Source organism: Pleurodeles waltl, chromosome 4_2, assembly GCF_031143425.1.
Source record: "Pleurodeles waltl isolate 20211129_DDA chromosome 4_2, aPleWal1.hap1.20221129, whole genome shotgun sequence".
Lineage (NCBI taxonomy): Eukaryota > Metazoa > Chordata > Amphibia > Caudata > Salamandridae > Pleurodeles > Pleurodeles waltl.
Window position 1 is genome coordinate 349,170,549 of NC_090443.1, and position 27,529 is coordinate 349,198,077.

The window sequence follows — 27,529 nt, forward strand, 5'->3', positions numbered from 1 at the left end:
ATTGGCGTGTGGTCCTTCATTGAGCATCCTTATTGACTTATACCGAACAGGTGTCAACCAGTCACCTAGATAAGACAGTGCAGTGTATTTAAAAAGGTAGGACATGTACTAGTGTTTTACATGTCCTGGTAGTTAAATTCGGACAATTCTGTTTTCACTATTGCAAGGCCCCCTCTCTCTCCCTCATAGGCTAACATGGGGATTGACTTGAAATATCTTTTAAGTGAAGTCCATTGGGATCAGGTAGAGATGTGGGGTCTCTGAAGTTACAATTTAAAACTTCACCAAAATATAGATTTTTAATTTGTTAACTTGAAAATGCCACGTTTAGAAAATGGACATTTTTTGCTTAACCATTCTGCGTCTCTGCCTGGTGGTGGAATACAGATCTGGGTCAGACTGGCAGCTGGGCTGTTTGTGCATTCACTCTAGACGGGTCTTCCTGGGCTAGAGTGGCGGGAGGAGCAGACACTCACCTGAATATGGCTGTGCCTGTCCTTACAGGAAGGAATCTCAAAACCCCTGAAGTGTGTTGGGTGCCAGGACAGCGAGAGGCAATGTCTTGTGCACTACCAAGACTTTCCTTTGACGTTTGCCTACTTCAAAGATGGAAATGAGCATAAGTATTGGACTCTTCACCCTACAGCATCAGAATACTTCTGGACGGAGGACATTGTGCCAGAGAGAAGATCTGGCTGGAGGAGGACTTACCACTCTGCCTGTTGCTTTGCTCTGCCTGCTATTACTTCTGCCCTGGGAGTGAAAGGACTTGGGCTTTGCTTTCCAAGATTCTCCAAGGGCTTGAACTGAGCTTGCCTCCTGTAGTAAAGTCTCACGGACAAAGACTTCATCTGCCAGTGTATTGGCTCTTCCGAGAGTCCGGACTTTGAGTTGTGTCAGATTCAGTCCCCGAGCCCTTAGAAAAGCAAGCTGGTAACCTGTGGACCAAAATCCATGCAACGCTGTATACGCATTAGCTTGTTCCGAGGAGCAGCAGGAGAGTTGGTAGGTCAGTCTGCCTCTGCTCCTGTACTGCTGCAGAAACTGGCTTAGCTGCTGGACAGGTTGCCTGCAGTCTCAGGCTGCAGACAATAATCCCACTGACAATGTAGCAGCCTTTTCTTTATGTTAGGTAGATGGGAATTGCGTTATCAGCTATGGATATTTGTCCCTGGCAGCAGGGATAAGGCTTAAACCTAAACTTCATGGGGTGGGGAGAATGAGTAATCAGCAGGTAGAGTTGTCCACCAGAATAACACCATCCTTCAGAGAGAAAAGGATTCAAACAAACAGTTTCTAGGCAGCCAAGATGGTAAATAAACTACATCACAACTCTCCCACCCCTTTAGGATCTTCAGCAGTAGGATTACTGGATTTTGACCAAGTCTACTACATTGTTCCTTACAAAATGTTTGTATCCACCCCCCCCCCCCCCCCCCAAAAAAAAAGTATATTTTTTTATATATACATACAAACCACCAAACAACCTGCTTTACCTGGAAAGAGATTGAGGACTAGCGACAGGGGTCCTTCACTTCTGGCAAGAGAAATCGGTGGTAAAGGGGTAACAACATTTGCACTTCCTACTTCAAGTCCTTTGTTTCTGTAATGACACTTGACAGTCAACCTGTAAAATAGGCATTTTGTTTTCAATGGAAAAGCAGCTACAGTTAGACCGATTTCTAAACAGCACCACACAATTTTTTTTATTTTTTTTTTTAAACAAAAACATATTATAATGATGGTTCCCCAAATAAGCATTGCAAAATTTGACCTGCAGATTGTAGACTACGGGTGTGTTTTTCTTTCCTAGCATACAAAACTGCCCAATAGCGACTGGCTTAGTACAGTGTCTAAGTGAAGGCAGTGCTCCGGACTGTTCTGCAGCGCATCCAATCCATCACAACACAAACTACAGACTTGAGTTTCTAAAAGGAGCTCTCAATACCCAGTTGACTGGCCAGGTAAGAATTTCCTTCTTACCCAGACTTGCTGCTACAAACTTGAGATGCTGCCTAATGAAACAACCACACCTTTCTCTTCCATTGCTGTGCTGCAAGCTGCTCACTAGAGAAAGATGGTTTGTATTTATGGGCAAAGGGGAAAGCAGAAAACCTATTGTGTGTTGGGGCTGAATCAGACAGGACGCTGGATAATGGTTGGAGTTTGTGGAATGGACATATGGTGCAAACAATTGGCTGTATTTGTGGGGTTTAGAAGGTGTTGGGGGTGGGAGGGCAGATTAAATGGGAATAGGTATGGTTTCCCAGATTTCAGTCGTCTGCAAAAAAAAAAAAAAAAAAAAAAGCGCATCTTTGTTTGGGGGCAGTTCTAGTTTAGTCCAAACGGACCAACACCTGATAACCTCAACCATATAAATTAAAGATAAAACTGGATAATGAATGGCGAAGTGACATGGTGCAGCAGTTTATTCTGCTATATCCTTAAGGAAGGAGCAAGTCAGTAGCTGAATGGAGGAGAGGGTCTGTTGGTCCTGCAACGCAAGTGCTGATGAATGCTGCTGCTCTGTAGTGGGCCCACTGTATGCAGACATTTCAACACCCAGGCATGAAGAGTCTGGCACTACACCCTCAGTTTTTTTGTCTCCCCCCCCAACCCACCCACAGTGTTGGGAGGTGTAAGTAAAAGGTTAATTTGCTCAACATTACACCATTTTAGTAAAGCATTGGTGACATAGGTATGAAGTTAGTCAGGTCTCAGACCAGGCAATGACGCAAGCTTACGCACAAGTAGAGGAGTGATGGAAAGGAGTCATAGGAGTGATACACAGGCTAAACCTAGGGATTGTTATCTTGTGCTAAATGGAAGGACCACAAGATAAAGCAAGCAATACTATGGGTGAGTGTTTATCCTTTTACAGAACTCTTATTGTGTAGATAAGGCCATACACAATAGTGGGTTAGTGTCATGTAAGAGACATTTTTATATTCATTTTTGACTGATAACTTATGGGGTACAAGAATAAGAATAAAATGCTCACCTATATTCACTGTCTCTAGAAATGGGGCTTTGTACAAGATACAATGCACGCACTTCATTTTCATAAACTATGTAGTCATCTTCAAGCTATAAAAACAGTAAAAAGCAAGATTAAGAGGCATGACAAGAAGCACCAGTCAGAGCCATAAGTGCAGTTTTATACGCACACGGAATGTAGTTCCACAAGCATATAGGGGGATATGGAAGTCCAGCTTTTCCTTTGACCTAGCAGTTGGCTGACAGCTGCCATCTCTTATTTTAACTGTACGTAGATCCAGATCTGGCACAGTGCTACCAGCAAGAACTTCAAAATCCATGAATCCATCAGCTGTGCACATTGACACTGAAAGACAACCAAAAAGTTTAACAATGCACGTTGAGCAAACAGTTCCATGCCTAGTCAAGCAATTTAACTGCCATTGTAACGAAGCAGAACAAACTATGTAGGGAAAGCAACAACTGCAATGCTACTTACCAGGAGTACTGGGCAATCGCTGACATGGGCAGTTTGGATATAGGGTTACTGGAATGGTGTTTAAACGTACCAAGAATGCCAAAGTCACATTGAAAACGAGCAGTTGTGGATATGTGCAATTGCCCTACAATTAAACAAAGCCACAATGAAAGATTCCAAGTTAAAATAAACACCAACGTATCTTTTAAACATGACGCAACCCATACACCCACATGAGTGAGACATGACCAGATAAATACTACGAAGTCTGAAACGCTTTTATGCCATACGTATTCAAAGTCCCTCAGAAAAGATTCTGGTCCTACACCATACAGGGCCTCTTGATTAGTTGTACTGTGAGCATAACTTATTAGGGACGTTTCTGAACATTGTCCTTTAATATGCAGCACCTCCTGCCAGGTGTATTTAGATGCTGGGCAGATGGGTTTTATTGTCTGAGGCTTGTGAATAGTGGGCAGGGCAAAATTTTATGCAAGGTTTAATCAGAATTTTAAACTCTGGGTTACGATTAAAGCATGATCTTCAGTTAAAGCCAAACATACTAATATGGATAAGACATTGGATGCAAAAGTTGACTAGGAGATTGTAGTGTTGCTGTATTGCATCCCGAGTCTAAAGTGACATGGTCTCTAACCAATCACTAGTACAAGCAGGAACTAAATTAAGGGACCAGTGCCACTCACCACGACTTACCTGCCAAGTATGCCGGTCAATAGCAAGGTTGAATCCACGTTGTGTATCCAGGAATACACCATTTTTAGCCAGACTGTTTATGGGAATGTTTTTGCCGTTTATATTTATAGAGTTTATTGTGCCAGGGAAGGCTGGAATAACAATGGTCAGGTGTGTTGCATTGCAGATGAATGGTCCTGTAAAATTGAATGCAAATTTAATACATTTTGTTTGGCAGCATTACCCCCACCCGCAAAATAAGTCCCTTCAGTACATGAGATCCTCACCTGAAACACACATCATTGGAGCATGAACATGCTCCCGGTGACTACCTTGCGCAGCGATCACAGTTGTGTCAGCTAAGTAAAGCACATGGCTGCCTTGCTATAAAGTGTACATTGATATGGTTAGTAGTATTAATGGATACTAAGGCAATTATACTCTTGATCATTAAAACAATCTTAGCCAACAGATACGAGTAACACCATAAAGCTTAAGTTATGGTAGTCAAATCAACTATATGCACATACAAAAGCCCACAGTACCCCAGGTCATGTTCCAGCTTTCAATGGGCAAAAGAACAGAAATAGTGGAAGTGGGTAAGTTTTACGAACTGTCAAGATACTGAGCAACAGCCATCTAAGGCTGATTAGAGCAACTTAAGCCTCATCCAAAACAGTATCTTGTCCTCTACATTAACAGGTTTCAAGGCGTAGCACTCAAAGAGCCCTACTCAAGTCTCATCATACAAATGTTAACATACCTTATACACCTGAACACCAGAAGTATTATAAGAAGCCATCATAATGAGTAAGTGCTTCGCTTGATCGTGGATAATATTGTAACCCAGCTGGTTGGCTTGTGAAAATAGCCAGTAGAAAGTTCTGACAGTGTGCACTCCGAGGTACCAGGTTGAAAGAACCTTTTATAACACAAAAAGTGCATTAACTTCAGCAACATATTTCAAAACGTATGACCAACAAGAAAGAATTCTAGTACTAAACAATTTAATGTTTCTTCATATCAATTATACAATTAAGCACAAGGCTATGGCTAACCTTCAATTTGAGAGCCACACCAAAAAAAAAAATAAAAAAAAAAAATGAAATGCAGCATTTTATACCAAATACCTCGCCTGCAAGACTCCCAAAAGGAGTCTCATGCCACACTACTAGGCTGCAGAAAATAACTTCACACTTTAACAAGTTAAGCATGAAGTACTTTTATAGCAAATATTCAATAGGTTATCTAATACTTTAATGAGAACTAGTGCCCGACTCATGCTACTGACAGTCAAGATTAGGGGTACAATGAGTTATGTAATGTGTATCTGTAAAGCACACCATCACCTGAGGGTGTATCCAGACTCTGAACTGATGTGCGAGCTCAGCCCTACCTAGGGTGGATTGGTTAATTGAAAAGTCAGGTCTTCAGTTTCTTGTGGAATTCAACAAGTGGCTCTGATGTGGAAAGGGAGGCTGTTCCACGCTTGAGCAGCCAATCCTCTGGATCGGTTTTTTGTATACATGGGACATGTGAGAGTAGAAATCCTGCAAAGCTAAGGTGTCTGGGTGATTGATCACAAATTTAAGTGAGCCATTTATGGATCCTTATCATACATACCTCAGCCCAAGACGTAGCAGGGTTAAGGGCAAAAGCAATCTATGATGAAGAAAAAAGGTCAGTAATGAAGAACATCATTCAGCCATAAACTGTATGCAACAACCCCAAATTAATACCCAGATGCAAAAAGTTTATAATTAAACACTTGGAACATTATGCCAAACTGATTTCCCCCCCCCCACCGCTAAGTAAACTACACTAGTTTTAATGCATGCAAAGCTGTGGGGGGCGGGGGGGGTGGTGGGGGAAGGGGAACAGAAAGTGTCAGGAAACATGTTTCATCAACTAAGGTACATGCACACTCATTTATGATAATGAGTTACCTATTAGCGTTCTGGCTTCATCTACTGTCACTAAACAATGCTCTACTTACGCTAGCAACCTTGCATAACACCTTTGCAAACACCCTCTTGCCCATGGTTGCCCAAGATGACATAGGAACGCCAGATTTCCAGAATAACCTACAATGAATGAAGCTAAAGGGAACTCAAATGGTCAAGGATGGTTCTTCAAACCAGTCATGTTTTCCACCATCATGCACCATTAGACACGGCAACAAAAAAAAAAAAAAAAAAAAAAAAAAAAAAAAAAACACAAAACACAAAACACACACACGCAGACTGCTCACACCCTTCAACTCATTTTTATTACAACACTCATCCACCCAAGTTCATGCTACTGTAAACACTGTTAATTCACTTACCGACATGTCATGTTCAGTACAGTTTACAGCCTGGGCCACCTTGACAAGTGGTTGGTCATATTGCACATCTTTGCAGGAGACATTGTAGGTTACCTTCTTATACTTTGCATCTACACTGCAGACAAGGTGTAGCTTCAGGTGTGGTTCGCCTCCCTTAATGAAACAAATACATGTTAGCAACTATTAAAAGACAGAAAACTACATCTGGCACGTGTGTCGCACTCTGGTACCAGTGGGGCAATACTAGAATTAATAAAATACTTATCTGCACAATAGAGAACGCTTTCAGGGGCACAGAAAGCGCCAATTAATATTGGTGTACTTATTTAATTCAATTTTAACATTTAAGAAAGAACATAACTAGAGAGCAAAACTGCATTTTACTTTGCCATCTATGTGCATTTGATCAAAAAGACAAATACAGCGGATTCAAAATTGGGATTATGGTTAGAAGACAAAAACAACAAGTCTATACGAACTGCTACCTTCTTTCACTTTAGCTCAATAACAGGAGGGTAAAACTCAAGCAAATGTTAAAGGGCTTGAGCAAAGTAGATTGACACTAATATGGGACTGGAGAGAAAGGATAGAAGGTAAAAACTCCATTAAGGCAGCCACTCACCCTACCTAGGCCATTACTTGACTATTTGCTGGTCATACAGCATTTTGTTCCCTGTCAAGTAATTGGCTCTTCCACATAAGTGAGCTACTGTTTAATACAAGTGTAGGAACACAGAATCGAACATTTGTTATCAATGTAATTCAAGTGATTCAGAGGACATTTTGCAAAATTTATTCTCTTGCATACCGGCTTACATTTAGAAGACAAAAATGGAGAAATTTATCACAATACTGACCAGAGTTTAACAAAAGAATGGATACACAGTGCCACAATAGAGATGATTGATCTTCACCCAATTTGTGATAAATCAATAGGTTCGAGTATCCAAAAATCGGGAACATTGTATGGGGGGGGCAGGGGGCTGGGGGACAAACAGGGAATAAGAGCATTGTGCAAAGGACCAATTAGAAAATCACACCATATAAGCTTTTGTTTTGACATAAAAAGTTTAAGACATTGATCGGTAATCATTAGTTTTAGAGCACTTCCTAATCTAGGTCACTTAGGAAAGCCCCCAAATTCAAAGGGATGAACACCATGCCCCACTGTTGAGTCCATGAAAGTCTTCTTAATGTCGGTCAAGTAATGACTGTGCCGACAAAATGACATACAAACGATAAACCTAGAACATGTGGTTCCTTCACAATTGTTATCCATTTCATCTCTCCATATTTGCCTTCCAAAAGGAATAGCACCTGTGGAAGGATTGATATGGATGTTTTCTATACACTTCAAAACTGAGTGCCTTTAGTGTTACCATCTTCACACAGTGCATTTAATCATCCATGTGACATTCCAAAAGTGGGATGCGAGAAAACTGAAAATTCATAATGCCCTGTTCAGCTGCAGGCATTATTCCAGTCATGCAGCGCCAGGAACTCCGTGTTAGAGCCAAACCATGCCAGGAATCATGAGCTGCTAGGCCATAAGAATCTGCAGCTGCATTGACTAATTTAATACAAACATGGCCTTGTGCTACACTTCCTGAATTCTTGTCTGTCCTCAGAGTAGTTTCTCAGTTAACCACTGACTGGAATCCGAAAGGGCTCAATTAGATCTTCCCTGTAATATAATGGTATCAACAGTCTTCATCCCAGTTGCATCTGTCCCACATAGTTTCCATCTCACTGAATCAAAAACACTTGGGCACCTTCTCGTGGGACAGAAGACAGAAATAGATTTAAAGGTATTTGCTGCTGTTCAGAGCAGTGGACAAGATAAAATCTCACAGATGTTGCTGTAGCAAGATAACATTTAGTTCAGATTACCTTGTAGTAGAGCTTCATTATGCATTGCAATGTCTAATTGGCAAAGCACATGCAGGTGGAGTGTGCCAAGAGTAGGAGTAGCTTCTGATAAAGCAAGGAGGCAAGTTTGCAGAATGTCAGTGAACTTTTATGCCTCAAATGTAGGCCATGGGATGACATGGTGCCTGCGAGGAATCATGTGGTCTTCAATTATACAAGGCATAGAGTAGGAGGGTCTAGAACCCAGGGTGAGGGGTAATGAGGACTTATCTATAGAGTAAGTAGGCACTTACAAAGTAACTGGATCAGTAGAAAATGATGAAGGCATAGGTGGACCAAAAGAGTTAACTCATGGGTTTACCAATATGCTATTGGTAACTCTGAATTAGGTCTCAGGCAGTCTCCTATAGCTTCTGAACCCACTTCCCAGAAAGGTGCAACCTTCAACACCAATGTCTTAGTCATCAAGTTATGCTTTGATACAGAGGAACACAGTGCAAGAACAGTTTTAGTTGAGTAGGAACCCTTCTGTGTCAGGTGCTGGTACCAACGCACTATTCAGCATCAGAGTAGGTTATGACCATTCTAGATGTCAAGCAGGAAGAACTTTTTTTCAGCAAGATGCCACCTCTCAGATCTTGTACCTCACCAGTCTTTGGATGCTACAGGTAGACCTGTCATAGGACTCCAGTTGTTGGAACAAAACTGCTGGATTAGGGGTAGCAGCACCACAGTTAGTGGGTGACTGACTCAATCCCACACCACCTTGACAGCTCGGACCAACCCTTCTGGCTAGCTAGCAGCCCCTCACCAAAACCTAAAAGAAAAGATTTGTAACAGCCTGAAACATGACACTAGGGATCCCTCAGGGGAAGTCATGGTCAACAAGTCTCACTCAGTTTTATTAGCAAAGGTCTCATCCACACACAGGCCAAAGAAAGATGCAGTATGGTTTTCAGTACATTTATTGAAAAGACTACAATCTAATATAAAATATGAGCTGCAATTACGGCAGTGAGCCATAACAGAATTAAAATGGTGGTGACCAGCGAGAACCAAATAAACAGTCCCAACGTGTTGGAATAACATACATGGGTGAATTCTAACTAACCCTTAACTTCTAAGGAGGAGCATAGCGGTGATAGACCAATCTGTCCATATTTAGTCCTTGAGAGGAGCACCCCTCCAACCCCCCCCCGATTACCTGAAAGGTAAGGGTCTGCCCGCCATCTCCTGATGGAGTTATACATGACTGACTGGAGGCTAGAATTAACTCCCCATTTTCCCTTGGCCTATATAGTGTTTTTATGAGAAACATTTTCGTTCCGTGCAAAAGTGCAAATGTGGGCATGTACCTAGCTGTCGGACTGTTTACATACTCTTGCAACGACAACTGCTAGCTGGATCATGTACTTGACAACATTGGACAGGGGTACATGGTGAAATTTTGTGCACAGAACAATGGTTTCGCAGAATCAAAGTTACAGCTGATCAGAACATAAAACCTCTCTGCTGAAAGCAGGCTAACTAAAAAATGAATTAAACTAATAAATTAAATTAGCACCTATGTAGGTAAAAGGACAGGTCGCAGGCCTAAGCTAAAGTCCAAAGACATCAGGTGAAATGTAATATTAAAGCTTTGGAAAGGTTTTCAAAGAGGGAAAAAAGCTAAAAAGGTTCAGTGCTCCAGGAACCCCTCTCTGAGACAGAAATGACCCATGGGACGTCACTGACAACACCTTTAAAAACTGGCGAAAGACAGTTCTTATTCTTTATCTATAGCATCTTTTCTGCTTGGATTGTCATGCTATTCATCGTAAAATAATTTTATGAAAGACCATCACTTTCTTAAAGTAGTGGCTATAGAATTAACTTTTTCTTGTAAAAGCAAGTTCATTCGGATGAGAAGTAATTTCACATTGAGATACCTTTATGTCCACAAAAAAAAAAAAAACAAAAAAAAAAAAAAAAAAATTCTAGTTATATGTTGGAAAGACAAAGCAGTGTTAACTCCCCTTAACCCCCCCCCCCCCCCTTCCCACACACACTTCTGACAAGTTAAAGGACACCATTGGTGAGATCACTATTTAAGTAGCAATATTGAAATTAGAGTTCAACCAATGATTCAGACAGTTTGATATAGGGTTTGTGAACAAGCATTAATAAAACCTAAATGGATAGTTGCACTCTTGAAAGCTTGGACAAGCTTATAAAAAAACATGTAAATAAATATTTCAGAAGTGAAGCACTTTAACATGTCATTGCCGTTTTACTTGCATCCTCCCAAAGGATGGGCTGCAGTAGGTTGTGATGGGCTGAAGGTTTAGCACGTAGGGTGGTAGGTGGTCATGGAAGGCTGGGCAGACTGCATGGCACTGTGACGGACTCTTCCCTAAAACCAGACTACTCCCTATTCCCCTGGCGCACCCAATAACCCCCTCCCCCCCCCTGTATATTACATAGTGACAGACACCACTGTAGTACACGTTAGGTCAGAGAAAACATAGGAAAAGCATTTGGGTTTTGTTAATTTTAGGGCCATTTGACAGTCACAAAACTCCACCCTCCCCTCCAAAAGAGGGAAAAACATTTAAAAAAAAAAAAAAAACCCTGGGCAGCTACTCTGTAGGCTCTGCCCAAGTTTATCATTCAGTGTTTATTTTCAGCAAATTTAGCTAAAGTGGGTGAGCCAAGACTAGATGTTAAGACTAATGATGTATGTGCCCATTGAAGTGAACACATCTTGTTAGGGGGTCATGTCAAGGTGTTCATAGCACTAGCTTCCAGTATTGTAACCATTCACACACACACACAAGGTTACTATTACTCAATTTACTATAACTCCTTTTACTAACCTCAGAAAGATGCAATGCTATGTTGGCCATGCAAAGATTTTGAACTGGTGATCTGTACATCACTGCAGGTGTAGAAAAGTGTATGAAAAGCAATATACATATAAATATACTGTATCATCTCATTATGAGAGATGAGGTAGAATTTAAGCATTGTAAACTATTAGATTAATCATGGAAGGGGGAACTTTGTCTCACATGGGTTGCCTGTCTTAGGAAGCAAGGACCAGCTGCTAGTTCTCACGTGGAATAGACCCAACATATTGTACGTGTTTTATTTAGCCAACATACTTTAAATAAAGAGGTTCTCTGAACTACAAGGTGGTTAAACAAAGGCTGCTATATTGTATGCAGCAGCAAGAGTGTGGTGTTCAATTTTAATTAACGATGGAACTTTGCATAATAGGTCAAGCACACATTTGACATGAAGAACTGCTGCCAGAGGATGGTAGCGCTCTCAAATGAAACAGATGGTAAGAAAGCATTAGCAAAAATAAAGCAGGAGCCATACCTGGCCTTTGGTGTCACTAAACGGCACAATTAGGTCAGTGTGTGGTTTGGGGCATAATCTAACTATAGCTACACAAAGGACTGCCCTCTGTGTGTGTGTATATATATATATATATATATATATATATAAATAAAACACACACACACACACACACACACACACACACACACACACACACACCTAATGCACGAGACAATTATTATTATTTTTTTCTCTTTACTATATTAATGGAGGATTCCCTGGTAGATAACTATCAGGGAAATATATTGCCCAAGGATTCAAGAACTACTCAGGAGTCACTAGATATGCTGTGCAGGATTGGCTGTATGATGTAGCTTCAAATTATAGATGGAGACAAAGTGATTATCTTTTGATCCCGGCAGTGGTAGAACAGGTCTGGTATGGTGTATCCAAGACTAGACCCTTGCAAGATATGAGCTAAACTCCTTTTTCACAGCAATCTTCTCATACTAGATCCCCCAATTTTCAGAACCCAGCCGGTTGATTTTTATTGGTGCATTCATTAGTCCCAAGGAGGTTGCATAGGCCGACACGTTTTAGTCTTGGAGCTGTTGTAATTCCTGCAAGACAGTGGCATGTTCGTTTATGTCAAAAGGTGCCTGCCGCCTCCATGTCAGAGGCATAAAAATTTGGAACATACATTTGGGAGCCAAACAGCATCTCATATGTGGTGTACCCTCCCAAGGAACGTCTAGGCAGATTATGAAGTGTTATCTGGCCTTCATACAGGTGACTAAGCTAACTATGACCAATACTTTCACTGTTAAGGATTGCTTTATGTCTCTATTCTTCTGCTTCACTACACTGTTACCCTCAGGATGGGAGGGAGACTAGAAATGTAGTTGGACCACTAACTAAGCCATGGTGTCCCTGAATGCCCTTGATGCGAAAGCAGGGCCCTGGTACAAGCAGAAAGCTGCACTGCATATGTACAGATAGACATGCAAATCTTTACCAGTTCAAGCATCAGCTGATTGTTGTGGCCATACCAATAGACATCTGGAGCATGAGTTAGTGACTAAGATATATTTGTATGCACCATCAGGTGTCAGGTGACAATGGTTCAGGTACACATGTGTAAGGGTGTGTCTGAAATGAGAAAGTGTGTTTGTGGTGTGCTTTTTACTTTGTATCCTTTTATTCGCCTGATAGATATCACAGCAAAGGACATTGTTTCGTCTGTATAGACCTGGCCACCAATAGAGGTTTTGGCGTAGAGAAATAGTAGCCGCTGTGTTTATCAACTCAGATCTTTGTTTGGGAAATCATACAATTTGCTACCCCTGGTACTGTTACTAAACCAGTGTTTAGGCTAGTTATGCAGTATTTGGTAGGATATTCTTTTAACTGCTTGACGTCAGCTGAAGCTTTCACAGCAGCAAGTGTTTCATCATCCAACCTTGTTCGCGACAGAAGCCAAAGCAACTAGTGACTTGGCTGCTTAATCAATCAAGGTATTGCCTACAACATGTACTCCTACACGTTGATGTCCCAGTGTATGAACTACATGCGCATTGAGTAGCATTTCCTTCAGACCTGCTAAACTTCCCCCTCCTTCCCCTCCCCCCACAGTATCATGTGTTTAATGGTGTTGCCTTTTGGATCTCTGAACCCATTTTGACACCTGTTATGCAGATTTATTGAAAGACTGGACACAGAAAGACTATTACCAAGAGTTGTTCTGGATCTGTGTTCCAGTGCCATCACCAGAGCCTTGAGCTCTGCTAGTTGTGCAGTGCAGTCCCCTAAGCTCTGCAGATAAGTATTTTGTGGATGGAATTCACCATCTTTCATGGCGTCACTCACAGCCACACAAGCGGCAAAGTATTGGTGTTTCATTTTTTGCTTATGGCTTATTTGGCTGAACCATCAGTTGAAATGATTGGTATTGATCAATTGGCAAAGCATTTGGAAGAATTGGCTATTCCAAATCATATTGAAGGAATTTTTATAATTTTGGGTCGTGGATTAATGCTTTTGCGTTGGGAACACTAGCCTTTGTGACAGCCTCAAGGACTGGGACCAGAAAGACAACAATGCAATACGTATGGGTTAAAATACAGCTTCCAGCACGTCTTATCTTTTGAGCTAACCAAAAAGAGAATTGCTTCACATTTTGTAGGTACTTTACACCCATAATCAAATGCACTGTCACAGGGTTAAATCCTGGTGTGACTGCATTCAGTTGTGTTGGAGCAGCACGTGCAGGGTTAGTAATGGATGTCTGCATTACAAAGTGTACTAATAGTCTATATATTGCTACAAGCTCAATGTACAATTGGCAAACCTCAGCTACAGTCAAGGTGCCTGCAGCAGGATGTGGTGTGTATGTGGCCAATTGAATCCTGGTGGGACCATTACTCAGGAGGACCTAGCCTAACATGAAGTGTTGTGTGGGCTAGGGTGCCCTAAACCAGTTCTGGTGGTATTTAAAAGATAAAGGTACAAACAGAAGCAAAGATTGGTTCAATAATCTTTACTGAATCAATTAAATCTCGATAAAATGGCATGTACTGCAATGGTTAGGATGAGAAAATATAATGCGGTGACAAAGAATGTGAAACATAAGAAAAGTCCCAACATAGTGTCAGAATGCTAGGTGTTGAAATTCTTACCTACGCCACTAAAGTACTATGATAGCACAACAATGTTAGCCCTAAACAGCCCTTCAGAACCCCCTAGAAGACACCATTCACCATACCTAAAATTGGGGTTAGCGAAGAGGGCTGTTAATCTACAGAGTCCTCCCGCAGCAGACAGCTGTAATGAAGCAATAGCATGCAGTGACAAATATCTGGATGGAATGCGCCCTCCAACGTATAGGGGGCACAGAGAGGTTTTATAATTAAAAAAAACAGCTAATGCTCTAGGAAAACTGCCCCAATGTAAAACACATGTTTCCGTGAAGTGGAAAAGATTACAGAGTTCCACTTATACCAGCCACAGATTGGAGCCAGCCTTGAGCACAGAACAAGAATGTCATGAGTACAAAGAATGAAAACCGTTTGTGCTAAAGCATACAAGATAAAGTTAAATAAATTACCGCAGAAGAGAGCTTCTGCTCAGAAAATAAAATGAACTATAACTGGGCTAAAGGGCACACGCTGCAAGCCTGTGGCTAAAATAATGTGCCCATACATAGAAAGCTGCTAAGGTAACCTCACGACAGCACCTTGGCTGCAATGGGTTTCTTCAGTAAAAATACTGCAAGCTGGCAACTGGTTTCATTCTAAAATTCACCCCAGATATAAGGCTTGAAAGAAAGATTGAGGGTATGGTGCACTTTACCTCATATTCCATGCAGTTTGGAGAGGCCACAATGGTCCATTTATCTCCAAAGTAGTCACAACCAACAGGCATCTTCTGTTCTGAATCTGTGGAAAGCACCAGTTATTTAGGTTCTCTTGTGTACTTATAAACCTTCTGCGCCTTAACATGAAAATCAAATGTACCCACAGGGTAACAATACAAACTCAAGTGGAAGAAAGAGGAGAAAAATAAAAATACCATTGAAAGGGTAGGACTTTAATTGATAAGCAAGTTTAGAAGTATGAAAGTACAGGTGTTAATCAAACTGTGAAAGTCAATTTGTCAAATGAGTAAGTTACTATAGCATAAAACATCCACACAAAACCACTCTTTACCCAACCCATATACAACCTCTTAAGATTTTTATAGCTGCATTTACAGTAGTCCTAGGCATGAACTGCAAGTCATTTGGCCACAACGAAAAACTAAATAAAATCCTACACATGCACCAAGAGAAGATATACAATAAGGATTAACGTTCAAAAACAGCAGTTCTACCTAGCAACACCATAATTCGGTGTTGCAGATTGTGAATCTGGAGACATCCCAGGTCTCAAATTATCACTATGTGTGACACCCACCATAAAGGAGCAACTGATCAACAAACCTAGAACACACAGTTCCTTCACAGAACGTTCATCTTCAGGTAAAGTAACTCTGATTGAATCATTCAGGCAGGAGACATGTCCTAAAAGCAGATAAAAGTTAATGCTTGTTATCAGAAGTAGTAGTTCAGGTAAGAAGGTTAACAGACAGTAGTATGCAACTGTAAATTGTAATTGATCAATTTAAGAACAACTTTGGTAATGACCACAATTATCAGGACGCTGGTAAATGCCACCGAACATGGATAATCCAGCAATTGTGTTTTAGTTCCGAACTAGATAAGCCACTTTAATCTAGGGAATGTATTCTGAAGCCAAAAATAACCAGGTAGTCTGCAAAACGAACAAAAGTATTAAAGAAGAATAAGCTATCCCACAGAAAACTAGAGCAACATACTTGGCTGAGAGACGACTATGAAATTAAGGGGATTTATCATCTGAGCACACAACGGACCATGCACACTGACAATTGCAGTTAATTCTTTTAAGACTGTGCAGCCTATTGTTCTTTAGTACCTCCCCCACGCCCATTTGACTCCTGGCGTGTTTCACCGGCCCATTAATTGAAGTGTTCTAAAACCGCTCTATTGCAAATAAAGGAATATAAAAACAAATGGTTATTTAGAAGGAAGTATATAAAAAAAAAAAAAAAAAAAAAAAAAAAAAAAAAAAAAAAAAACACCCCACACACCCACGTTGAATGTACATTAAACACCCTAATCTGAATTGCTGGTCAGCATATAGCCTTCCCCCCCTCAAGTTAGTTACCAGTGAGGAGCACTTTACTGCATTGTCAGTCCCAGTTACCACCTTCAGTAGTTTTCGAAACACCTTACCCACACCTTCCACTGGTGGTGGGGATTTAGGAAGCTAGTAAGCAATAACTCCCTGCTCCTGGAGCAGACTGCTTAGTGCCATTGTTCTGTACCCTCCCCCTCTTCTGGCAAAACCCAGCACCATTGAAATGCTAGTGCATGCAGCTCAAGCACCTGTCTGGATCCATCATTTGATTAGGTGCACACTAGCAGAGACTGCCAGACCTGAAAACAGCTGAAAAATGGAGAGACCAAAAGGGGAGCACAGCAAACTGAAAATGCTTCTGCCCACAATGAACTGCCACCATCTAGTCTCCAGGGTTAAGAGTAAACAAGACCCCAGGCCAGTGTGAGTATTTTGAATTTCTCCTTCCGGAGGAAGGCATTGAGTGTGCAGGCCTTAAATAGGCCAAAAGGCGCACATACTTCTTGGGCACTAGCAAGTAGGGGTAACAACCACACAGTAATTCTGGCACAGGTACGACCTCGATAGCCCTGTCGAGAAAAGGGCTTGCGCTTACTGCTGCTAAACAGAGATGGTCCTCCCTTAGTCGCTGGTGGAACAAGGTGGAAGGTGATGTAGGACACCAGCTCTCCATATACTATACCAAAATTAGGTATAGAGTGCACAGAGTCCAGTGGATCCCCAGAGGCTAAAGTAGATAACACTAATGCCCTTTTGTGGTAGAGCAGTTAGGGGTATGAGAGGGCAGTGCAAAGTATTTGCTGTACACAGTCAAGAAATGGAGGCACACTCAAAGACTAACTCCAAGCCAATGTTTTTATATAGCAAAAATATACTTTGTTAGTTACTTTAGTTCTAGAAATAACAGGATCTTTGTTGCAGGTAAGTACAGTTGTAAGTTTACATCAATCTTATGTAATCAAATGTACTTTTAGGTTTTGCAAATAAAAAAGTGTTACTTACACTTTTCACTTTCAAAAGCAGACAGTGCAATTTCTCATAGGAAGCAATGCATCATAGGGGAGGAAAAAAGTGTTAAGTTTACAGGCAAGTACTGACTTGATCCCAATCTTTGGGTGTTAGGATGTCAAAAGGTCAAGGTTCAAGTTGACCCCAAAAGCACATCAGCAGCCACATAGGACCAGCTGCAAATTCAGGGCACACCCCTGGCTGGAGAAGGGGGCGGGGTCTTTAGATGAGCAAAGGGGGGCCACAGGTCAGCACCAAACACCCACAGTGGCACAGGGGCAGCTGGGTGCAAGGTGCAAAAACCATCAGGCACCCAATGCTTATTAATAGGGAAACCCTTGTTGATGGGGGGGAGGGGGGCACAAAGATGCTACAGGCTGGGTCCAAGGAGTCTGCTGCAGAAAACCAAAGACTGGACAAGTAGGAGGAGATCAGCCCACTGAATGTTGCTGGACTGTCAGATTCCCCAAAGCCTGGGGGCTGTGTAAGCAGGGGTACCTTTGGGTGTCAGGAATCTGTTGGGAGTACCTCTGGATTTAGGCTGCAGGCGTTGTGTTGACCAGGAGGGTTCAACCCAGGGTGGACTCGAGATTTGAATTGCCTGGGGACCTTCTCTGGACCATCTGGACTCAGGCTGTGGGCGTCAACTGCAAAGTGGGCAGGACTCTTGGATCTAAGGAGGCTCTGGAGTCCATAGAGATATTCTAGTTGCAGATACCTCTCACTCAGGTGAGAGACTGGATCTGGAGATTTTCCTTCAAGTGGTACGCCTACGTGCCGACGGTCAACGCGATGACAGTCAAATATAGGTGCCACCTCAGCGCACTGAAGTCAGTTTTACACAATTTCTCACACCAGTAGCGTGGAGCCATGAACACCGAATGGTGCGCTAAAACTAGGGCCCTTTAAAAGGGAAGTTCCTGTCCCTAAAAATCAGTTCGTATAGCGAGGAGGATGGGTGTGTCGGTAAGGAATCTGCAACTAGAATAAGTCTCTACCAGATATATCGTTACCAAAGGTAACTTGTTCATCCGATAGACGTCTAATTGCAGATTCCTACTTAGAAAAGATACCCGAGCAATACCATCCCCTTGTGGTGGGATACAAACCAAGATCACACCAAAAAGTCCTGCAGGACCGTACTAGCAGTCTCTGCATACCTGACTATTCAGGCAGTAATGTTTATGTGAACATGTGCAGGGATACCCGTGTCGCTGCCTGGGCACACATCCAGGACTGGAACTCTGCATGTGAACACTGTTGTAGCAGCAGTTTGCTCTGGTGGAATAGCACGCAAACCCTCAGGGGATTGCTTTTCCACCATAACAATTGCACCTTTTGATGCAGAAGACTACCATTGCGAGATTGTCCCCACTCCAACACTCTTCCTTTCTTCGCACCCACAAAGTTGTTCATCCACCCGAAAATCTTGGATATGATGGAGTAGAACACCAATGCTCTTTTTGAATCCATGCAGTCCAGTCTCCTCCTCATAAGAGGGATTTGGGGGTGCATTAAAAAGTAGGCAAGGTGATTGTGAAAGAAGAAAGCCCTGGTATGAAGCACAACATTGTCAGGATGGACCGCTAGAAATGGTGGCTACGAAGAGAGCCTGGAGCTCACTCATTCTGCGAGCAGAGGTGATGGCAATCAAGAAGGCAGTTTTAAGAGTCAAGAGTCGCAGGGGACAGTTGGAGTGGCTCGAAAGGACCACATGAGATATGATGGCCAAGTTCAAATCCCACTGGGGCATTAGGAATCTCTCTTGAAGGACTGCCTCCTAACAATGGGAGATTTTAACAGAGAGGGTTGGTCTGGCAGCCTTTTTTTATTTTTTTTTATTTATTTTTTTAGGCTGAGATTGCAGCAAATAACCCTTAAGGGTTTACAGAGCAAAACCCAGCTGGGCAGAGAGAAAAATGAAGAGAACCTCAGAGGTGCAGAAAGAGGATCAGACTTGCTCATACACCATTCAAAAAGAACAGATTGACAGAATGCAAAGCAAATCAAACATTCACCCCCAGTCACAAAGATCTGGGTTTAATCATCGTTTTTTGCTCACTATGCCACCCCAGTTTGGACCCAGCCAAATGCAAATCAGTCTTGACCCTGTTCCTCATGGGAACAGTCCAGCTGGAACTGCCAAGCCAGGACCTCCCTGGACCGTAAAAAAGCATCCTAGAGACCTCTACCACATTTAGTGAACTCTTCACCCCCCCCCCCCCCCCCCCCCCCCCCCCCACACCCCCAAAATGCAGGAGATTTGCCGTAGTCTGGAGGTGGAGACAGCCTGGGGAGAGTCGCCATCAGACATTTGTCAAGGTGTGGGGTTGGGAGACTGAAACCCCTAACTTGCGCAGATGAGCTGCAACCACTACCATCACTTTCCATGAACACCCAAGGGGTACCGGAAAAGGCTGAAGGGGAGCACGGCAACATCTGTGGGCCAGTAGGATGGGAGTGCCGAAATTGGCGTTCTACAAGTCCAATGCTACCAGTCTCTAGAGTCCAGGGCCGACAAGACCCGAGCTAGAATTAGCATTTTGAAATTCTCCGACGTAGAGATTGAGGAACCGAGATTTAGGATAGGGCGAAGGCCCTTGTCATTTTTGGGCAATAGAAGGTAGCAGGAATAACCACCATGAACTACTTATGGTTTAGGGACCCTCTATGGCACCCTTGGCAAAGAGCCTTGACGTCTTCGTGGACAAGTGCCAAATGATCCTGTGACAAATGATTGCGGCATTGTTGGAGGGGAAATCTCAAAAGAGAGGGAGTAGCCCCCTTGGACAATTTGCAACTCCCACCTGTCCATTGTAATGGATTCCCAGTGGGGCAGGGGATGGTGAATCCTGCCAACAGGCCAAGGATTTTCCCCACAGACTAGGAAGGCTTGGAGGCAGCAGGGTAGACTGCTGGCTCCCTGATCCACGTGGGACCCATGCAGAGGCTGTGAAGCATGCATGGGCAAGTGGCTGGGTGGAAATTAACATGGCTGGGTGCCGCTTTTTCTCTGAAAAGATGGGTGCCAAAGGGCATGTCCATCAGAGATTGCCAGAAATCCCCTGAAAAGCCAGATGTCCTCAATCAGGTGTGGCACCTCAAGGCTACTGTTGATGCAGCTACCCAACAAGTCAGCTCTATCCACTCCACAACGAATCATGAACTTTGCTGCATCTCTCCCGTCAGTAACAGCTTGGGAGAGAACTGCCTTGGACTCAAGGCAGCACCTGCTCGACTGTATCCGCAGAGAGTATGGGAGTATTAGCCCAAAAGGCATGCAGTGTTCACACTGCAGCGCTAGAATGGCAGAAGAAAACCTTTTTGTTCCCAAGGTTATCCTGTCTTTTTGATTCCCTATCCAGGGGGAGCAGAAGGAAATGTGCCAGATGAAGCCTAGATCACAAGGCTCTGAGGCGTAGGATGTTAGGTCATGAATTTTCGGTCGGCACAGGCCAATGCCAGCGGATAATCGTTGTATTCACAAGAGCCCTTCTACTGGGTACCTGGTCTGAACCCAGCACGACGTCCGTAAGGGCTTCATTAAAAGGGACGGAGGGGATCCAAACTGGAAGCTCCAGGCTGAAGCACCTCAAGTCAGAAGGCTAGTCCTGACCTCCACAGAAGGAAGCTAGATGTCCAAAACCTCAGCAGCCCTTCTTAACACCATAGAGTTTGTAGCCACGGTAGAAGGGGTGGGGGAAGCACACCAGCATCAGGAGAAGTGTCTAGTCCAGTAGAGTCACCCAAATCCCGAACCCAGTCCCTGGCAGGGTCAAACTGGTATTGTAAAGGGTCCATCGACCCCTCTACACTACCCCCATATCTATACCCATTGAGACGCTGTTCTGGATTGTCAGGGAGAAGTATAGGATAGATGTCAATTGTGGGCCCAACCAATGCCAGGAGTGTTGAAGTCTGTCCCAGATGCCGGGGAAGGTTGCGTTGGCACAACCAGCGTTGGTACAGATCCAAGAGCAGATCTAGAGGTTCTCCCAAGAGCCAGGGCCAAAGCCGCCACGGTGGAACCAGAGGGGGCCCTCACTAAATCCTGGGCCCAAAGGCACCAAGGGAGGGTTGGTCTTCTCAAAGAGGTGCATGGCTTCATAGAAACACTCAACTGAGAAATAGGTGGCACCACCTCTCAGAAAGTCGGGGAGGTGCGGAGCTGACCCAGACACACACGCTTCAAAGGCAGAGGCACAGAGCATTGATGTTCTTCCCGGGTTGCGTCATCCAAGCGACGCAGTGAAGTAGAAGAAAATTTGGCCTTATTTGACTTTGTGACCAAATCATCCCGATGACTTGGACAAAGAGGAGTGGTGATGACTCTGCAGTCATGTGACCTTCCTCTTGAATTAGACCAAAAGAGACACTGAGTCGGGTGCCGGACCGCCATGAAATTCAGGGACCACTCCCTCAAAGCCTTCAGGCTCATAGCCCGACTTTGGGTCGTGCTCCAGAAGTATTTTTTTATTTTTATTTTTTTAAAAAGGCAGAGATGCGGTACCATCACAGACAACATTCAATGACAGGAGCCGCAGGATTTTAAACCATTCTACCATGACATCCCTCGATGCATCCAAAACTCATCAAGAAATTAGACTAAAGTGTTGCAGGTAAAAAAAAAAAAAAAAAACACACACACACACACACTATGGGTAGCTCTTCTCCAGATTTGCGTGTAGGCTGGGGTGGAAACAAAAGAACAGACGTCAGCCCACTGGGGTGGCTCCTATATACACAACCATAACGTCAGTGACCATTACACCCACAGAGTCGACCGATGCCACCTGACGCACAGGGGTATTGCTGGAAGAAAAATTTCCAGATCCAGTCCAACACCTGGGGGAAATTCCAAGGCAAGGAATCTGCAACCAGAAGTTTCAGATTTAGGGATGTTAGTCAGTAGATAATGGCTACTGTCCCTAAGGGTGACTACACCGTTCCTGTGCCCACTCTTTAGTGATAGGGTGGGGGGGAAGAAAACTGAAGCGATAACATAATTAACCCTATTGGCTAAAATCCCCAAATCAAGCTGGGAGGATTCAGCCAGGAGGGGTTCAACTCAGCTCCGGGCACCTCAGGGGTAGTCCTAGCTGGGGGAGAAGATTACACCACCTGGTGACATTTCTACAAACTGGTTAATCCCATTGTTAGGACAATGCCCTTTCCCGACTAATAACATGTTACCTATTGGACACCCGACATCCACTATTGGCTATAAAGAGATCGGGATTATTCATGTTGATGAGTGTGGATACTTGTGTATATTCTGCAATAATGATCCAATAGTTCTTATTTGGAGCCGATCTATATCTTAAGGTAGGATGAATCAATGACTCCAGCTTCCTTCCTCCACATTATGCATCTGCTAGAAGTGCAACCCATAATTTGGCTGCTTGGGTAAAGAAGAATGAATGAACCGCCAATGATTTTTTCCCCCCCCCCATGCATAGGGATATGAAATGCTGTGGTTCAAGTCAGATTAAGAGTTAAGCTTCTTTTGTTAGTCCTTTAGTTTCAAATGCAGGAAAAACTAACCCTTGCAGAATACTTTTGTGTAATGTGGAAAATGTTGTCCTGGCCAGTTATATCAGATACAGAAAAAAAAATATCTTGTGGCATCCTTATGTATGAAACATAAATTTTGTTACTCGATTCTCACATATCATATAGAAAGGATGGCTCCATTATAATCGGTTGTTAGTGGGATACATTCCCCAGACCAGGACGGAATGAGTATTAAGCTTTTCAATCTCCATACATTAGTATCTCAGTTCAAGGGGTTGAGTTTGAGGTAGTTTGAAGTGCAAATGACTGCAGTTGACTGCTTTGGGCGTTGGAGTGTTCAGGTTATCCATCTTTAAGGATTAATTGTATAGCATCCAACTATTTATAACCAGTCCTGCAAAAACAAACCAGTACAAGCTTGAATAGATCACAGCTTTACTTCAGCTAGGTTCTACGACAGTCATGGGTATTACTCATTAAAAGGCCACTCGAAAAGTAAGGAAAAGGTAACAAATACAGTATGATCATTGTAGAGGGGTCTCTTGTCAGGGAGCAGTCTCCTTAAATCAGCATCACAGATTGATCACAAAAGATAGAGCTACATCATGGTAGATTATTTATTCAGGAAAACTTATTACATCACGTTTGTGTTCCCCACAGGTGCATATTGTACAATAGTTGACGGCATTCGCCAGAGTGAAGAATGGGCAACCCCCCCCCCCAAAAAAAAAATTAAACTGTGGAAGGTAACTCTTAACCTGCATACTAGGTGGACCTGGCTCTTACAGTTCAAGCTTAAACATTTTAAGTCACTGGTGGCAATATACAACATCCTAATTCTCATCTCAAACTTACACTTCAAGAAGTTGGACTCATTACACTGTGCCCTTTTAAGGTACAATACAGCCTACAATGAGCACAGAAGAAGTTATATGCACTTTCTGGGAGCGAACGCACCCATATGTTCTCTCAAATCCCTGACCAGTTTATCACCACATGGTTGTTAATCAAATAACCATCAGTAAGAGGCAAGATGAAGCGCAGTGGAAAACCAAAGTCAATACATCCAAGTATCTTAAAGGGAATAACTGATTATAGGCAGGTTTGTCTTTTAGCTGTATTTTCACATCCAGAAGAATTTTATTTACCGCCAAACATCCAGCACACGTTCATGCTGGAATAGTTGCTTAGATTACAGTAACATGGCCCCCAGGTTTGTTGCAGCAAAGTGTACATACCAATGAACAAAAAGTTAACACCCGCACTGAACTTTTACCATCCACGTAAAGGTTACAGCCTGCCATCCTGCCCCCTCCCTCCCCCCAAAGAACACCCATTGATTTTGTCTGTTATTTCTGCATGCAAGACTCTAGCAAATTACATTTTTGTAGGATTTCCCACCTTTCCATTTGCCTTTATCTACCTGGCTTCTTACAATTATGCACACCCCTACTTAAAACCCTAGTTCTCCCTCCCAGATGCCAAATTGTTCAAATATTACCTGGAAACTCCAGGAGAATTTCTGCATCTGTCAATTTTAACACAAGACAGCCAAGAAGAAAAAACAGCCTAGAAAAGAAAAAGAAAAAAAAGTTAAGTTACCTTTGACTAACTTTGCTAATGCCATGTTTTGTCAGTTTTTTTTTTTTTTTTTTAGAAACATTTAGATTTTCAGCCTCCAACATCATCATACATGGGCATCATAACTATATACCATATGCTGAGCACTGGTGACAAAAACAAGTTATTTACCTTCAATAACGCACTTTCTGGTGGCTACACTAAAGGCAGATTCCTCAACTTTAGAATATCACTAGGAGCCATGTGAAGATCCAGAACTTCTTAGCAGGACTACTGTGCACTGCTAGATTGCAACCTTGGGGTCTGCATTGGCTTCATTCCACCTCAGAAGTAACAGAAGCAGAATTTAAGCACCACATTGTGTGCTGCCTTCAGTTACTTGAATTACACTTTGCATGCCATCGAATGTGGAGCACAACAACTGCCGGCATCAGTGTGCACATTTCTAAATTGAGTCATTTAGAAAGAGGAATCTGGAATTAGGAGCATTGCCAAAAAGGTAACTTACTCTGCTGCTGGATACTTGTAACTACAGATTCCACACCTATAGAATAGATACCCAACCACTACCCAATAAAGTGAAGGGTCTGGATTACACCGACCAGAAACTTTGTAGGACTGAGCCTGTGAAACATCCTTCCCAATTAACCTGGCTCTCAAGAAGTGCTTCAGGAACATTCACAAACAGCCACGTTGCAGCCTGGCAAATATTAAAGACAGACACTCCATGTGGCAATGCAGTGGTATCAGCTTTAGCCCCGGCCCTTTCGGAGGTTGCTTTCTGGACAATGCACAGCAGATCTTAATGCAGAGGGTTATCCACCTCAGGTTTCTGCACTACCTTGCCTGTCTTAGCCCCCAGAGAACCTAATGAAAAAGGCTGTTCTCCAACCAATTGTACTTAACTCCTTTACTTTAGAGGGGTGAGGACATGCAGTGAGTTTGTGTCACACACCCACCAGCTGTAAGTGATGGATTACCCAGTGTTAAAAGGATTTAGTACTTCTCAGCAAGGAGGTGGTTTGAGTCCTCAACACCAGTTTGGTCGGGGCAGGGGGGGGGGGGCGAGAATGGGAAGTGTTGCAAGGCGGTTACATACACTTTGCCTGGAGTTCACTCACATGAGCTGAAGTCACAGCAATGAGTAAAATAGTCTAAGAATCAGAAAACGAAAAGCTGTGCAGCAGCTCAAAAGGGGTGAACGTGTGTAACTTCAGGATCAAGTACACCAGGCCTAAAAAAAAAAAAAAAAAAAAAAAAAAAACCCCACACACAACCTGCAGGTTTAGTAGCTTGAATCTACTCAACCCAACTAATATACTTGACCTGGAAACAGGTCTCAAATTGTGTGATCCTAGGCAAATATTGTATTTTACAAAGAATGCTGTATTTCCTTATTTCATAAAAAGAAGTTGCCTGGCCTTCAGGGGCCCAGTTAAATTGTAATATGTATCCGGTCTTTTATTTTATTTTTAAAGCTGCTGTTAAGTGATATGTTGACACTAGCTGCCTGCAGGTGGAGTGCTTGGGTGGCAATTTCTTTTTGTTGCCTTCACAAAATGGTAAGAGCGTGGCACAACTGAAATGTTTGATTTAAAGCAAACACCACTAGTAAAATAGTCACATAAGTGAATGCTTCTGCAAGCATATGGTGGCCACATTCAGGTGGCAGCATGTTTTATATTATTTTTGTGGAATAGGCATGGAATAAACACTTCTGCCATTGCCAAAATATGCCAAGGCCAGACCTACTGACTTTACCAGTGTTCTTTTGCTATGTGGTCAATCTGTAGGTCACTCGGAGGCAGTAATCAATTCATCTGCCTAGTGCTTGGACTTCACTGGTTGGGGCATGGGAGAAGCCTTAGGTGTTCGGTCCAGAGAGCCAGATTGTCAAACTAAAGCAGAATGGTTGTTGAAGGAGAATTAATTCAGTTTTCTAAGGACTTCAGTGAGGAAGTTCATACACATTTGCAAAGAAGGAGTCTGTTTCTGGGTGAGAACATCTTGAGGGAGAAAAAAAAAAAAAAAAAAAAAAAAAAAGTATTTTTTTTTTTTTAATATAATGAGCATAAGTGTCAAAATCTTTCTGCAGTGTACTGCACCTAGAAAACGAAACATATCCATACTGGGCTACCACCGCGTTGGTGCTATCAGTGGTATTAGAAATATCACCCCTTGGTGGGACAGTATTTCGGTGTACCACTTCTCTTTTTTTTTTTTTTTTAAAGGTTTGAGGTTTTTTTTGGGGGGGGGGGGGGGGGGGGGGAGGGGTATGGGGGGGCAGACTACAGAAGAATGCACATTTTCATGCCCCTACAGCTCATGCCCTAATGTGAAGTGACCAAACACTGGGCTTGCCCTGGTAGCACAGTGACAATTGGTCACAGCACTGAAAGTCATGACTTACAACGGCCAAGGATAAAACAACCCCTCCAAACAGAATAGCATTGAGGGGGGGGCAGGGGGAAGTTGCACACAGCAGCTGTCCTTGCGACAACCTGCTTCCCTCCTTGGGAAAGGTTGTAGAGACTCCTCAGGAAGGTGAGCAAAGGACCTGCTAGGGAGAGAGATGAGATGACCTACTGGCAATATGGCCTAAGTGCGTGGGAGGCCAAAAGGCAAGCTTCAAAGAGGTAGCCGCATTTGAAGGGCAAATGGTAGTCACAATAAGAAGAGGTTGCTCTTCTGTTTAAGCAGACTGGCTGCCAAGGGACAGAAAATCTGTTGTAAAACCAGTTTATGAAGAACTAGCTCTAGGTTGTCCTATGGAGCTCCACATACCGAAAGAAGGATCCTGCATTTTTTATTTATAAGAGTGGCCGGAGCAGTGTATCCCGCAATAGATGATACTAGACATAAGTGGATCCCAGGTCTCCAATTACATCTATACTGGAGAGAGAACCGAAGGACTGCCCTGTGGTTTCCTGGGCCCAGTAAAGAGGCTACACTAAAGACTGGACTGCACCTGTGGAGTAGCAAAGAGAACGGACTGTAATGCCCATTTCATGGAAAAGTTGCTCCAAAAGTGCCAGACAGATAGGT

At 42.9% G+C, this 27,529-nt stretch overlaps 1 protein-coding gene across 1 annotated transcript in view; it reads right to left on the reverse strand.

The window, feature by feature from the left end:
* Positions 1-27,529, reverse strand: part of LOC138294145 (zona pellucida sperm-binding protein 2-like) — a 72,214-nt gene that overhangs the window by 30,859 nt on the left and 13,826 nt on the right. The window contains exons 2-13 of the mRNA XM_069233338.1: positions 24,405-24,472; positions 15,643-15,723; positions 15,015-15,100; positions 6,474-6,626; positions 5,771-5,809; positions 4,911-5,069; positions 4,435-4,531; positions 4,169-4,344; positions 3,476-3,599; positions 3,168-3,343; positions 3,002-3,087; positions 1,497-1,627 (exon numbers count right to left, since the gene is read on the reverse strand). Coding sequence (XP_069089439.1) covers positions 1,497-1,627; positions 3,002-3,087; positions 3,168-3,343; positions 3,476-3,599; positions 4,169-4,344; positions 4,435-4,531; positions 4,911-5,069; positions 5,771-5,809; positions 6,474-6,626; positions 15,015-15,100; positions 15,643-15,723; positions 24,405-24,472 — 1,376 coding nt within the window. The remainder of the gene's footprint in view (positions 1-1,496; positions 1,628-3,001; positions 3,088-3,167; positions 3,344-3,475; positions 3,600-4,168; positions 4,345-4,434; positions 4,532-4,910; positions 5,070-5,770; positions 5,810-6,473; positions 6,627-15,014; positions 15,101-15,642; positions 15,724-24,404; positions 24,473-27,529) is intronic.